The sequence below is a fragment of the Callithrix jacchus genome, chromosome 22, assembly GCF_049354715.1.
Source record: "Callithrix jacchus isolate 240 chromosome 22, calJac240_pri, whole genome shotgun sequence".
Classification (NCBI taxonomy): domain Eukaryota; kingdom Metazoa; phylum Chordata; class Mammalia; order Primates; family Cebidae; genus Callithrix; species Callithrix jacchus.
Window position 1 is genome coordinate 15870681 of NC_133523.1, and position 13723 is coordinate 15884403.

At 52.1% G+C, this 13723-nt stretch overlaps 1 protein-coding gene across 17 annotated transcripts; it reads left to right on the forward strand.

The window, feature by feature from the left end:
• Positions 1 to 1539: 1539 nt before the first annotated feature.
• On the forward strand, positions 1540 to 11722 carry BABAM1 (BRISC and BRCA1 A complex member 1). Of its 17 annotated transcripts, none has more exons than XM_078361762.1 (10): positions 1540 to 1616; positions 1927 to 1996; positions 2830 to 3165; positions 4812 to 4870; positions 6449 to 6569; positions 6652 to 6730; positions 7834 to 7882; positions 9286 to 9415; positions 9580 to 9666; positions 11236 to 11722. In XM_078361762.1, the coding sequence occupies exons 3-10, from the start codon at positions 2881 to 2883 to the stop codon at positions 11437 to 11439; spliced, it is 1014 nt and encodes a 337-aa protein (XP_078217888.1). In that variant the 5' UTR covers positions 1540 to 1616; positions 1927 to 1996; positions 2830 to 2880; the 3' UTR covers positions 11440 to 11722. The 17 variants fall into 17 exon arrangements, with proteins under 17 accessions (XP_078217888.1, XP_078217890.1, XP_035140629.1 ...); XM_078361764.1 differs by having other exon boundaries at positions 7858 to 7882; XM_035284738.3 differs by having other exon boundaries at positions 2868 to 3165.
• The last annotated feature ends 2001 nt before the right edge of the window (positions 11723 to 13723 follow it).

The following is a 13723-nucleotide window of genomic DNA, read 5'->3' on the forward strand; positions in this document are numbered from 1 at the left end:
ATCCTCGTCTCTACTAAAAAAACAAAAATTAGCTGGGCGTGGTAACACGTGCCTGTAATCCCAGCTACTCAGGAGGCTGAGACAGAAGTATTGCTTTAAACCGGGAGGTGGAGGTTGCAGAGAGCTGAGATCATGCCATTGCACTCCAGACTGGGCGACAGAGCGAGACTCTCTCTCAGAAAAAAAACAAAAACCCTCTCTACTAAAAATACAAAACAAAAAAAATTATCCAGGCATGGTGGCGTATGCCTGTATTCCCAGCTACTTGCGAGGCTGAGGCAGGAGAATCACGAGAGGGCACAGGTTGCATTGAGCAGAGATTGAGCTACTGCACTCCAGCCTGGGCCACAGAGCAAGACTCTGTCTCAAAAAAATAAAAATAAATAAATACTTCTGGGGATAAGGGGGAAGTGTGCATTAAGAAAGAAGACAACGGTAGCCTGGGCGACAGAGCGAGACTCAGTCTGAAAAAAAAAGAGGCCGGGTGCGGTGGCTCACCCCTGTAATCCCAGCACTTTGGGAGGCCGAGGCGGGTGCATCACGACGTCAAGAAATCGAGACCATCCTGCCAAGAGGGTGAAATTCGTCTCTACTAAAAATACAAAAATTAGTTGGGCGTGGTGAGGCGTGCCTGTAGTCCCAGCTACTGGGAAGGCTGAGGCAGGAGTATCGCTTGAACTCAGGAGGCGGAGGTTGCAGTGAGCCGAGATCATGCCGCTGCACTCCAGCCTGGTGAGAAAGTGAGACTCCGTCTGGAAAAAATAAAAAAAGAAAGAAACAAGGCTGGTTTAGCCTGATGCGGTGGTTATCGTTATCGCCTGCAGTCCGAGCTACGTGAGAGATCGCTTGAGTCCAGGAATTCCAGGCTGTAATCACTAGTCATCATCGCGTGACTGCACTCTAGTTTGGGCTACAGAGCGATCCCTGTCTCTAAAAATAAGAACGAAAAAAGGCATGAAAAAGGAGGCAGGCTAGAAACAGGCCCGACTTGGTTCCCCTCCACCTACAATGACCCAATAAGACCAGAGTGAATATTTTTTTGTCATGCAAATATATGTAAAATAAGGAGCAGGAATTAAGTAATTGAGAGGGACCCTGGAAGTTCAGGCCACGCCCACGTGGAAATACCTGCCCCCACACGGAAGCGCAGGCCAGCTCCACCAATCACCAATTAGCTCCTCCTCTCTACCTAAATCGGCCTTTTCCATCCCTCTGAGCCTATCACATTGCAACCTCCACCCCTATTCCACGTTTCAGCCTGTCACGGTAGAAGCACTGACCATTGCAGTCTGATTCAGCCAGAAACAAAAATTCACTATCTTTTTTTATCCAATCATATTTCATACTTTGCTCAAGTGTAGCCAGTCACATTCCAGGTCCCTCCCCACCCAGGTCCTCCTAGTCTATCGCACTCCAAACCCCACTCGTAGCGCAGTTTCCGCCTATCAGCTTCCAAGTCCTTCCTAGCCTAAACCAGTTTCTCTCTCCGCTTGCTCTGCGGCCCGCTGAACTACATTTCCCAGGAGGCGTCGGGGCTGCGACGCACAACTTCCGGCTGAAAAGATGGCGGCTTCCTAGAGAGTCGGCGGCTGATTTGGAGGGAGGTTCAGGCTACGGTGAGCCCGAGTTGGGTGGATAAAGCGTGCGGGCCCGGTTCGTAGGGACCCAGCTCCCTTCTTCCCAAGAGATCCAGCTCCTCGCCTTCCCGGGGCTTCTGCCTTTATTTCTGGTTTCTCCTGCAGTTTAGCCTCCATCCTTCTTGCTACCGCTAAAGCTTTGTTTTCCTTAGAGGTGTGGGGGCCGCAAGGCTCTCAGAGACCATCTTGAGAAGCCCGTGCCTATTGCCCAGATAGACAAACTGCTTAATTCGCGTCCTTCTCTCCAAGGAGAACCGCAACACTAATATTTTGCTTCTCCCTCATACAGACACCCGCTAGGCACGAGGATGTCCCAGAGATTATTATTCCTTTATTCACCAAGCCATTTTCAGTTTTAGGTAACAGAAAACCCTGCTTAATCTGGCTTAAGCAAGAAAGGGAAGTTAGTAGCTTATAGATTGGGTCTAATAGGAGCTGGGTCCAGGTGGTCAGAATTCGATCTGCAGTTTTCTAGGTGGGGATCGTTTCGCTTTTTATCTTAGAGGCAAAAAGAGGCCCCTCGCAGCTCCCAACTTTATTCTCCCAGCTCTGCAACTCTAACGAGAGTCTCTTTTCCTTGATGGCATTGCTGTAAGTTCCAGAGCTGCCACTCAATGGCCTGGTTTGGGTCATGTGCCCATCTCTGAGCCATTTTCAGTGACCAGAGAGCTGGGATTAGCAATTGGCCGAGTAGGGGCATGGGGCTACCACTACGTTAAATTAAGATGGGGGACTGTTATTTTTGTGGGAGAGGCTGCTTGGCTGATGAGTGTAAAAGGCACCCATTCTACAACTAAGAAAACTGACTCCCCAAGAGGAGTGACTCATATCAGTAAGCATCTCACGGCCCCTCTTCCTTCTTAGTAACCAAAAAAAAATTTTTTGAGACGGAGTTTCGCTCTTGTTGCCCAGGCTGGAGTGCAATGGCACGATCTTGGCTCACAGCAACCTCCACCTCCCGGGTTCAAACGATTCTCCTGCCTCAGCCTCCTGAGTAGCTGGGATTATAGGCATTTACCACCATGTCCGGCCAGTTTTGTATTTTCAGTAGAGATGGGTTTCTCTATGTTGACCAGGCTGGTCTTGAACTCCTTCCTCAGGTGATATGCCCACCTCGGCCTCCCAAAGTGCAGGGATTACAGGCATGAGCCACCGAACCTAGCCGTAACCAAATGTTTTTAAAACTCCCAAGGGGAGGATTCTGGCTTCCCCTGTCCGTGTTCCATCCAGCCACACAGGAGCCATGGAAGTGGCAGAGCCCAGTAGCCCCACTGAAGAGGAGGAGGAAGAAGAAGAGCACTCCGCAGAGCCTCGGCCCCGCACTCGCTCCAATCCCGAAGGGGCTGAGGACCGGGCAGTGGCGGCCCAGGCTAGTGTGGGCAGCCGCAGCGAGGGTGAGGGTGAGGCTGCCAGTGCTGATGATGGGAGTCCCAGCACTTCAGGAGCTGGGCCTAAGTCCTGGCAGGTGCCCCCACCGGCCCCTGAGGTCCAGATTCGGACACCAAGGGTCAACTGTCCAGAGAAGGTGGTAAGTAGAGGGTGTGGCCTGGGGCTCTGAGATGTTGGGGAACCTAGCATCTTGTCTTTTGGGATTACTCTGCAAACATTCCCTTTGTATTAGTTACCTGTGGCTGTCACAAGTCACCACAGACTTGGTGACTTTTCAACAAGAGAAATTTATTTTCTCACAGTTCCTGGAGCCAGAAGTCAGGTGTCGGCAACACTACGCCTCCTCTGGAGGCTCTAAGGGAGGATTCTTTCTTTCCTTCTTTTTTTTTTTTTTTGAGATGGGGTTTCACTCTTGTTGCCCAGGCTGGAGTGCAATGGCGCAATTTTGGCTCCCTGCAACCTCTGCCTCCTGGGTTCGGGCAATTTTCCTGCCTCAGCTTCCTGAGTAGCTGGGACTACAGGCATGCTCCACTATGCCTGGGTAGTTTTTGTATTTTTAATAGAGACGGGGTTTTATCACGTTAGCCAGGCTGGTCTCGCTCGAACTCCTGACCTCAGGTCATCCGCCTGCCTCAGCCTCCCAAAGTGCTGGAATTACAGGCGTGAGCCGCCGTACCCAGCCCTTTCTTGCCTCTTCTAGCCTCTGGTGGCTCCTGGCATTCCTTGGCTTGTGGTTGCATCACTCGAGTTCTGCCCAGTTCTCTCCAGTCCTCATAAAGCCTTTCTCGCTGTGCCTTCTCCACTTCTTACTCCTATAAGGACACCTGTCATCAAAACAAAATGTTATCTCAAGACCCTTCCCTTAATGACATCTGCAAAGACCCTGATTCCAAAAAGGTCACATACTCCTTTTTTTTTTTTTTGAGATGGAGTCTCACTTTATTGCCCAGGCTGGAGTGCAGTAGTGCGATCTCGGCTCTCTATAACTGCAACCTCTCAACCTCCACTTCCTGGATTCAACCACTTCTCCTGCCTCAGCCTCCCGAGTAGCTGAATTACAGGCATGCAACACCAGGCCCAGCTGATTTTTGTGTTTTTTAGTAGAGATGTGGTTTCACCATCTTTGCCAGGCTGGTCTCTATCTTCTGACCTCATGATCTGCCCACCTCAGCTTCCCAAAGTGCTGGGATTACAGGCTTGAGCCACCTCTACCCAGCTTTTTTTTTTTTTTTTTTTTTGAGACAGAGTTTCACTCTGTTGCCCACGCTGGAGTGCAGTGGTGCAATCTGGGCTCACTCCAGCCTCCCCCTCCCAGGTTGAAGTGATTCTCTTCCCGTGTAGCTGGGATTACAGGCACCCACCACCACACCCAGCTGTTTTAAATATTTTTAGTAGAGACAGGGTTTCGCCGTGTTGGCCAGGCTGGTCTCAAACTCCTGACCTCAACTGCTCTGCCTACCTTGGCCTCCCTAAGTGCTGGGATTACAGGTGTGAGCCACTGTGCCCAGCCAAATAAGGTCACATTCTGAGGATCTGGGTGGACTTGTCTTTTGGGAGCCACAGTTTGACCCACTGTATCTTTCTTTCTGTGTTCCTGTGTCACACATTCTCTGGATCATTTATGTGTTCACCTACTGGGACTCCCAGTTCAGTGCCCTTCGAAGCCATTGCTTTGCAAACTGCATGGCTTGGCTGGGGATTGGGCTGCTTGAAGAGGGCCAGTGAGTTGTGTGGGGGCCAGCGTTAAGATCAGAGGACACTCACTGCCCTCCAACTACCTTGCAGATTATCTGCCTGGACCTGTCAGAGGAAATGTCACTGCCAAAGCTGGAATCGTTCAACGGGTAAGAGGGACGTTTTAGGGCTTGGACATGCAGTCATGACTGGGAGGGGCCAGCCCAGAAGATACAGGGCTCTCGCTCTGAAACTCACACCAGGTTGGTCTGGCTTCAGGCATGGCAGTGTCAGAGAGTAACAAGAGCCAGGCACGGTGGCTCATGCCTATAATCCCAGTGACAGGTGGCTGAGGTAGGAGGATCACTTGAGGCTAGGTGTTCAAGACTAGGCTGGGCAACACGGACCCTATCTCTAAAATTTGAGACAGCGTGTCACTCTCTTGCCCAGGCTGTAATGCAGTGGTGTAAGCCCAGCTCACTGCAACCCCTGCCTCCCGGGTCGAGTGATTCTTGTGCCTCAGCCTCTGGAGTAGCTGGGATTACAAGCATGCACCACTACACCCGGCTAATTTTTGTATTTTTCGTAAAGACAGTTTTGCCATGTTGGCCATGGTAATCTCAAAACTCCTGATCTGAAGTCATCTGCCTGCCTTGGCCTCCCAAAGTGCCGGGATTACAGGCATGAGCCACCACACCAGGCCTCTAAAAGTATTTTTTTTTTTAGACAGAGTCTCGCTCTGTCGTCTAGGCTGGAGTGCAGTGGCTTGATCTCGGTTCACGGCAACCTCTGCCTGTCAGGTCCAAGCGATTCTCCTGCCTTAGCCTCCTGAATAGCTGGGACTGCAGACACATGCCAGCATGCCTGGCTAATTTTTGTATTTTTAGAAGAGATGGGGTTTCACCATGTTGGTAAGGCTGGACTCGAACTCCTGACGTCATGATCCACCCACCTCAGCGTCCCAATGTGCTAGGATTACAGGTGTGAGCCCACTGTGCCTGACCCTCTCTAAAAGTGTTTTTGTTTTTGTGTTTTTTTGAGATGGAGTCTTGCTCTGTCTTCCAGACTGGAGTGCAGTGGTGCTATCTTGGCTCACTGCAACCTCCACCTCCCGGGTTTAAGGGATTCTCCTGTGTCAGCCCCCACCATTGCATTCCAGCCTGGGCAAGAAGAGTGAAACTTTGGGCCAGGTGCAGTGCCTCACGCCTGTAATCCCAGCACTTTGGGAGGCCTACGCAGGTGGATCACGAGGTCAGGAAATCAAGACCATCCTGGCCAACATGGTGAAGCCCTGTCTCTACTAAAATACAAAAAAAATTAGCCAGGTATAGTAGCATGCACCTGTAGTCCCAGCTACTCAGGCCAAGGCAGGGGAATCACTTGAACCCGGGTGGCGGAGGATGCCGTGAGCCGAGATGGTGCCACTGCACTACAGCCTGGGTGACAGAGCAAGATTCCATCTCTAGGGAAAGACAGGTCCTTCCCTAGTGTGGCACTCGCAACTGCCCATGGCTGAGCAAAGTTCCTGCAGTGACTCTAGAGGGACCTTGAGCCCCATGCTGCGCAGAGGGACCCATTTGGAGAGGGCAGGCACTCAGATGTCAGCCAGACCCAGGTTCTGGGTCAGCCCCACCACCCCCGTGCAGTGTAACCTGTACCTCCAAGGCCTTATCGTGGGGCTGGTTCTGGGTTCTGAGATGAGGGTCGCTGAGGGAACCTTGATTCCCCTCCACTCTCTGCCTCCCCAGTTCCAAAACCAACGCCCTCAACGTCTCGCAGAAGATGATTGAGATGTTTGTGAGGACAAAACACAAGATTGACAAAAGCCACGAGTTTGCGCTGGTGGTGGTGAATGACGACACGGCCTGGGTGAGGCTGCGGCAGGCGCGGGCGGCCCTGGGGTCCCCTGGGGATGGGGGAGCACCGCGCTGAGGCCTCTGCTTCCCTGCAGCTGTCTGGCCTGACCTCCGACCCCCGAGAGCTCTGCAGCTGCCTCTATGATCTGGAGACGGCTTCCTGTTCCACCTTCAGTATCCTTCCTGGCAGGGGTGTCCCGGTGAAGGGGACTGTCCCCTCCTGTCATCCTTGGGCCCTGGGAAAGTCTGAGTCATGACTCGGGATGGCTGAGGTTCAGATCCCAGTTCTGCCAGGTCTGGGAAAGTGACCCCTCTGAGCCTTAGTTTCCCCATCTGTACCATGGAAGGCGCAAAGCCACCCACCCCATGGAGATGCTGTGATAATACAGAAGCAACAGTACCCAATTTGGGCCGGGCGTGGTGGCCCACGCCTGTATCTCAGCGACTTGCAAGGCTGAGGCACAAAGAATCACTTGAACCCAGGAGGCGGAGGTTGCAGTGAGCTGAGATTCGCCACTGCACTCCAGCCTGGGCAACAGAGTCAGACTGTCTTAAAAAAAAAAAAAGTACCTGATTTCTACTCAGGAGGTCCAAAATTCACCCACATGTCTAGCTAATTTGGTATTTTTTGTAGAGATGGGTCTTGTATCCTGCCCCGGCAGGTCTTGAATTCCTGGGCTCAAGTGATCAGCCCACCCCAGCCTCCCAAAGTGCTGAGATTACAGGCATGAGCCACCGTGCCCGGCCTCATTCAGTTTTAAGACATAAATTAGATTGTATTCCATCTCTGCTCCAAAACCTCCCATGGCTCCCTGTGGATCTTATTTATTTATTTATTTAATTTCTTTTGTCGCCTAGGCTGGAGTGCAGTGTCATGATCTCAGCTCACTGCAGTCTCCACCTTCTGAGTTTAAGTGATTTCCCTGCCTCAGCTTCCCAAGTAGCTGGGATTACAGGCATGTGCCACCATACCTGGCTAATTTTGTATTTTTAGTAAAGACGGGGTTTCGCTATGTTGGCCAGGCTGGTCTCAAACTCCTGACTTCAGGTGGTCCGCCCGCCTTGGCCTCCCAAAGTCCTGGGATTACAGGCATGAGCCACTGTGCCTGGCATACCAGGGGTCTTAAAGTCATCTGTTGCCAGCACCCTATTTTGTGATCCATGCTGGCAGGAAACCAAGTCTCAGAGAGGGCAAGTAACTTGCCCAGGGTCACACTGCATCTCCAGGGGTGATCGGGGAAGCCACCTGTTCCGGCTCACTCATGCTCTGCTGCCAGCCTTCTCCTTAGCGTCCCCATCAGATCTGGAAGGGCTTTTCAGCCTCATGTAAGTTCCCTGTGGGGAAATTCTTACTCACCTTCAGAGAGAATGATCACTTCTGGAAGAAGCTCCAAACAGCACAGACATAATCTAGGGAACCACAAAGCCTCTTCCCTTTTAACCTCGCCCTGAGTGATTCCTCATTTATCTATCTTGGGAGCATGGGTCCTGGTGGGGATGCACGTGCTGCTAGGCAGCTCCAGCTGAGGGCGGTGATGGGGGATGCTCAGGACACTGAGGGTGGCCCAGGCACGGTGGCTCCACCCAGAGTCCCAGTACTTTGGGAGGCCGAGGCAGGCAGATAACCTGAGGGCAGGAGTTTGAGACCAGCCTGACCAACATGGGGAAACTGCATCTCTACTAAAAATACAAAACTTAGCTGGGTGTGGTGGCGTGTGCCTGTAGTCCCAGCTATTTGGGAGGCTGAGGCAGGAGAATTGCTTGAACCTGGGAGGCAGAGGTTACAGTGAGCTGAGATCCTGCCATTGCACTGCAACCTGGGTGACAGAGCAAAACTCTGTCTGAAAAAAAAATAAAAGAGGCTGAGTGCGGTGGCTCATGCCTGTAATCTGAGGGCTTTGGGAGGCTGAGGCAGGTGGATCACCTGAGGTCAGGAGTTCAAGACCAGCCTAGCCAACGTGGTGAAACCTGGTCTCTACTAAAAACCCAAAAATTAGCTGGGCGTAGTGGCGTGCGCCTGTAACTTCAGCTACTCAGGAGGCTGAGGCAGGAGAATTATTTGAACCTGGGAGGCAGAGGTTGCAGTGAGTGGAGATCGTGCCATTGCCCTTCAGCCTGGGCAACAAGAGTGAAACTCCATCTCAAAAAAAAAAAAAAAAAAAACAGGGCTGGGCACAGTGGCTCACGCCTATAATCCCAGCACTTTGGGAGGCCGAGGCAGGTGGATCACGAGGTCAAGAGATGGAGACCATCCTGGTCAACAAGGTGAAACCCCGTCTCTACTAAAATTGCAAAAATTAGCTGGGCATGGTGGTGTGCGCCTGTAGTCCCAGCTACTCGGGAGGCTGAGGCAGGAGAATTGCTTGAACCCAGGAGGCGGAGGTTGCGGTGAGCTGAGATTGTGCCATTGCACTCCAGTCTGGGTAACAACAGTGAAACTCCATCTCAAAAAAAAAAAAAAAAAAAAAAAAACTGAGGGTGGTGAGAGCAGGCTCCAGCCTCTGGGTCATTGAGGCCTCTCCAGGGCAGCAGCAGAAGCCAGTCCGAGGGGTGATGCTGGGAAGGTGGTCAGGGCAGAGGGAACCGCTTATGGGAAGGCTCAGAGGCAGCAGTGAATTGGGGAGACATCAGTGGGGCCTCACCTGCTGTTGAGCATCTGGCGTCTCTCTGAGGGTGACGAGGGGCAGGTCCCCACGGGCTGCTCCGATCAGTCCCTCCTGCCTCTGCAGCCAGCAGAAAACTGAGTTTCCGGTCACAGAGAACGTGCAGACGATTCCCCCGCCATACGTGGTCCGCACCATCCTTGTCTACAGCCGTCCACCCTGCCAGCCCCAGTTCTCCTTGACGGAGCCCATGAAGGTGGGTGAGGCCTGGGAGAGGGAGGGATGCCTGCAGCTATGAGGATGGTGGTTAGACACCACACAGGCTGGGGTGCCTAGAGGCAGGTTCCTGGAGTCTGAGGCAGAAATGGGGTTATAGTCAAGGGGCTTGGGAGAGGCTAGTGTTCTTTACATCCCCTGCAGAAAATGTTCCAGTGCCCATATTTCTTCTTTGACCTTGTTTACATCCACAATGGTGCCGAGGAGAAGGAGGAGGAGATGAGCTGGAAGGTAAGAGGCCGCAGCAGGTGCGGGTAGCAGGCGGGTGTGGACAGAAAGTCTTGGAACACGCCTGCACTGGGTCTGGGGTCTCCACCTCCATTTGGTGGCCCTGGATCCCTGGCTATGGTAGGTCATGGGCATTCGGTCATCTAATAGCTGTTTCTCAGTTGTCAGCTGTGACTGATGGGGTGGGAGCCATTGGGACGATGGTTCCTGGCAGCGTGCTGAGTCCTGCCTCCCCCAACCCCAGCATTTCCTGCTTCCCTTTCTTTTTTTTTTTGGAGACCGAGTCTCACTCTCTTGACCAGGCTGGAGTGCAGTGGCATGATCTTGGCTCACTGCAACCTCCGCCTCCTGGGTTTAAACAATTCTCCCTCCTCAGCCTCCTGAGTAGCTGGGATTACAGGTACCTGCCATCATGCCCAGCTAATTTTTGTATTTTTAGTAGAGGTGGGGTTCACCATGTTGGCCAGGCTGGTCTTGAACTCCTGACCTCAGGTGATCTGCCCATGTTGGCCTCCCAAAGTGCCAGGATTGCAGGCATGAGCCACGGCGCCCCGCCCCTTCTTCTGTTTCTTCCTGCTTTTGGCCTCGCTGTGCCCTCAGCTTGGAACACCCATTCCTCTTGGACTCCCCAGGCCCTGTTGGGCCTTCACATCCCAGACCTGAACTAGTTGTGGGACTCGAGTAGGACTTACTTCTCTGAGCCTCAGTTTACCCATCTATGAACAGGGGAAACTGAGACTAGCTCCTCCTCATACCTCAATACCCAAATCAAAAGTCCCTCCTCTAGGCTGGGTGCGGTGGCTCATGCCTGTAATCCCAACACTTTGGGTGGCCAAGGCAGGCAGATCATAAGGTCAGGAGTTTAAGACCAGCCTGGCCAATATGGTGAAACCCCATCTCTACTAAAAATACAAAAATTAGCCGGGTGTGGTGGCAGGCGCCTGTAGTTGCAGCGACTCGGGAGGCTGAGGCAGGAGAATCACTTGAACCTGGGAGGCAGAGGTTGCAGTGAGCCAAGATCACGCCACTGCACTCCAGCCTGGGCTACAGAGCAAGACTCCGTCTCAAAAAAAAAAAAAGTCCCTCTGCTATCTAGCTGGGCATGGTGGTGTATGCCTGTGGTCCCAGATATTTGGGAGGCTGAGGCAGGAGACTTGCTTGAGCCCAAAAGATAGAGATTGCAGTGAGCTGTGATGGAGCCACTGCACTCCAGCCTGGGCAACAGAGCAGAAACCCTGTGTCACAAAATAAAAATAAAAAGTGCCTCCTCTGAGAAGCCCTCCCTGTTTTTCAAGAAGGATCAAAGTGGGGGCTAGGAGAATGTGTCTGTATCTGACTGTGTCTCTTCACACTGGGGACTCTTCAGGGACCATGACAGGGACCTCTTTAGGTCCCTAACTCTGGGTCCATGGCAGGGAATGTTTGCTGAATGTGTAAATGGTTTTGCTTGGCAAACTCCTCTTCACCCTTTAGAACCCACCCCAGATGTCCCCTCCTCCGAGAAGCTCTTCAGGGATATGAAGGGGATGTTTGGGTAACCTCTGCCTGAACAGCCCTTCACTGACCCCCTAGGACATGTTTGCCTTCATGGGCAGTCTGGATACCAAGGGGACCAGCTACAAGTATGAGGTGGCACTGGCTGGGCCTGCCCTGGAGTTGCACAACTGCATGGCGAAACTGTTGGCTCACCCCCTGCAGCGGCCCTGCCAGAGCCACGCTTCCTACAGCCTCCTGGAGGAGGAGGATGAGGCCACTGAGGTCGAGGCCACTGTCTGAACCTCCCCTGTTCATCTGCACCTTCTTGTGCAAGGAATCCCTTGGCCTGAAGCCTTGATTCTCCAGCCGGGTTCCTTGAGGCCTCTGGGGGTTTCCAGGAGGCACCTAGGATACCTTGCAGGGTCCTGGGAGGGAAACCCAGGATTCCAGGAGGGATCCCAGGAACTGTGGACACCTGTCTTCCGTGTTTCCCTGCCCATTTTCACTCCTAGTTTGCCATGGATAATTTTTGTCCTTTCCTGTGTGATTTTTGTCATCAAAATAAAAACTTGAGAGTCGTTAACTGGAGTCCACGCCTGTCACTTTGTGTTAATTTGGATCATCTTGGTTTTCCACTGAGCAAAGGTGAGTGGCTGCTTTCTTGGTGATGAAAAAGTCCCCGGGACGTGGAGGTCGCAGTGAGTTGAGATCGCACCACTGTACTCCAGCCTGGAGACAGAGCGAGAGCCTTACTCATTTAATAAAAAAGAAAAATGTGGCCGGGCACAGTGGCTCACTTCTGTAATACCAGCACTTTGGGGGACTGAGGAGGGCAGATCATGAGATCAGGAGTTTGAGACCAGCCTGAGTAACATGGTGAAACCCCATCTCTACTAAAAAAAATGTAATTGCTTTGTGTGGTGGTGCGCGCCTGTAATCCCAACTACTCAGGAGGCTGAAGCAGGAGAACTTGAACCTGGGAGGCGGAGGTTGCAGTGAACCAAGAATGTGCCTCTGTATTTCAGCCTGGGTGACAGGGCAAGACTCCATCTCAAAAGAAAAAAGAAAAATTCAAAAATAAAAATACTGTAATCCCAGGATTTTGGGAGGCCGAGGTGGGCAGATCACAAGGTCAAGAGACCGAGATCATCCTGGCTAACATAGTGAAACCCCATTTCTACTAAAAATACAAAAATTAGCTGGGTGTGGTGGCACGTGCCTATAGTCCCAGCTACTTGGGAGGCTGGGGCTGGAGAACTGCTTGAACCTAGGAAGTGGAGGTTGCAGTGAGCCAAGATCGTGCCACTGCACTCCAGCCTGGGTGACAGAGTGAGACCCCGTCTCAGAAAAAAAAAAAAAAGACAGAGCCTCACTCTGTTGTCTGGGCTGGTCTCAACTCTTGCACTTACAAAAAGAAAAGAAAAACCAGCAACAGCAAACTGCTAAGCTCAAGTGATTCTCCCACCTCAGCCTCCCAAAGCACTCTAGTTAAAGGAGTGAACCAGGTCCCTTGGCCTGGGGGTTGAATATTGAAGCCTCTTATTTATTTATTTACTATTTTCTGGGACAGTTTTTTGCTCTGTTGCCCAATGTAGGGTTCAGCCCTACAGGGTTCTGTGAGCCACTCCTGGCTGGTGCTGAGATGAGAAATTATAGAAATACAAGACACAGGGCCGGGCGCGGTGGCTCATGCCTGTAATCCCAGCACTTTGGGAGGCTGAGGCGGGTGGATCATGAGGTCAAGAGATCGAGACCATCCCGGTCAACATGGTGAAACACTGTCTCTACTAAACCTACAAAAAATTAGCTGGGCATGGTGGTGCATGCCTGTAATCCCAGCTACTCGGGAGGCTGAGGCAGGAGAATTGCCTGAACCCAGAAGGTGGAGGTTGCGGTGAGCCGAGATCGCGCCATTGCACTCCAGCCTGGGCAACAAGAGTGAAACTCCGTCTCAAAAAAAAAAAAAAAGAAATACAAGACACAGAGATAGAGAAAAGAGAGTTTGGGCCCAGGGGTCCACTGCTACCCAAATTGCAGAGACCAGCAGTGGCCCCGAATGCCTCGGGATGCTCTCACTTTTATTGAGTTGCAAATCTGGGGGCAGGGACAGTAGGGCGGGGCAATGATAGGGTCAAGTACATCACGTGTCACTCAGGTGGGGCCCAGGAATTTCTGGCACCCAAATTGAGGTCAGGAGCATAATGGATCAGCACTTTTTCCATACCTGAAAGAACTAAAACATTAAAATTTATGTTACTATTACTGGTTGTCTTTTCTAAGACAAAAGGAACCAGGTGCAGAAGCAGAACATGAGCGTAGACTTGGAAGGTGACCACTGAAGCACAGCATCACACAGAGACAGTTAAGCCCCCGGATGTCTTCCGGTTTCCCTGACAGCCGTCAGGCCTTGCCACAAGAACTTGGAGAAGCGGAGTTTTCTCCTAACTCCCCCAGGAAGGAGATGTTTTGGCCATTTCGGACATCTCCTCCCCTAGCTGGCTAAACATCTGGCGCTTTTCCAGCGCTGGCGCTGCCGCACAGCCAAGGCACCCTCCAGCACCCCTTATGCGGGCGTGACAAAGGG

Bases quoted from the DNA above. Each gene is read 5' to 3' on its own strand.
- BABAM1 (XM_078361761.1), top strand. From the start codon at position 2,810: ATGTTTTTAAAACTCCCAAGGGGAGGATTCTGGCTTCCCCTGTCCGTG. The intron at 6,570-6,651 runs GTGAGGCTGCGG...GCTTCCCTGCAG, and splicing joins TGAATGACGACACGGCCTGG to CTGTCTGGCCTGACCTCCGA. The intron at 6,731-7,833 runs GTATCCTTCCTG...CTCTGCTGCCAG, and splicing joins GGCTTCCTGTTCCACCTTCA to CCTTCTCCTTAGCGTCCCCA.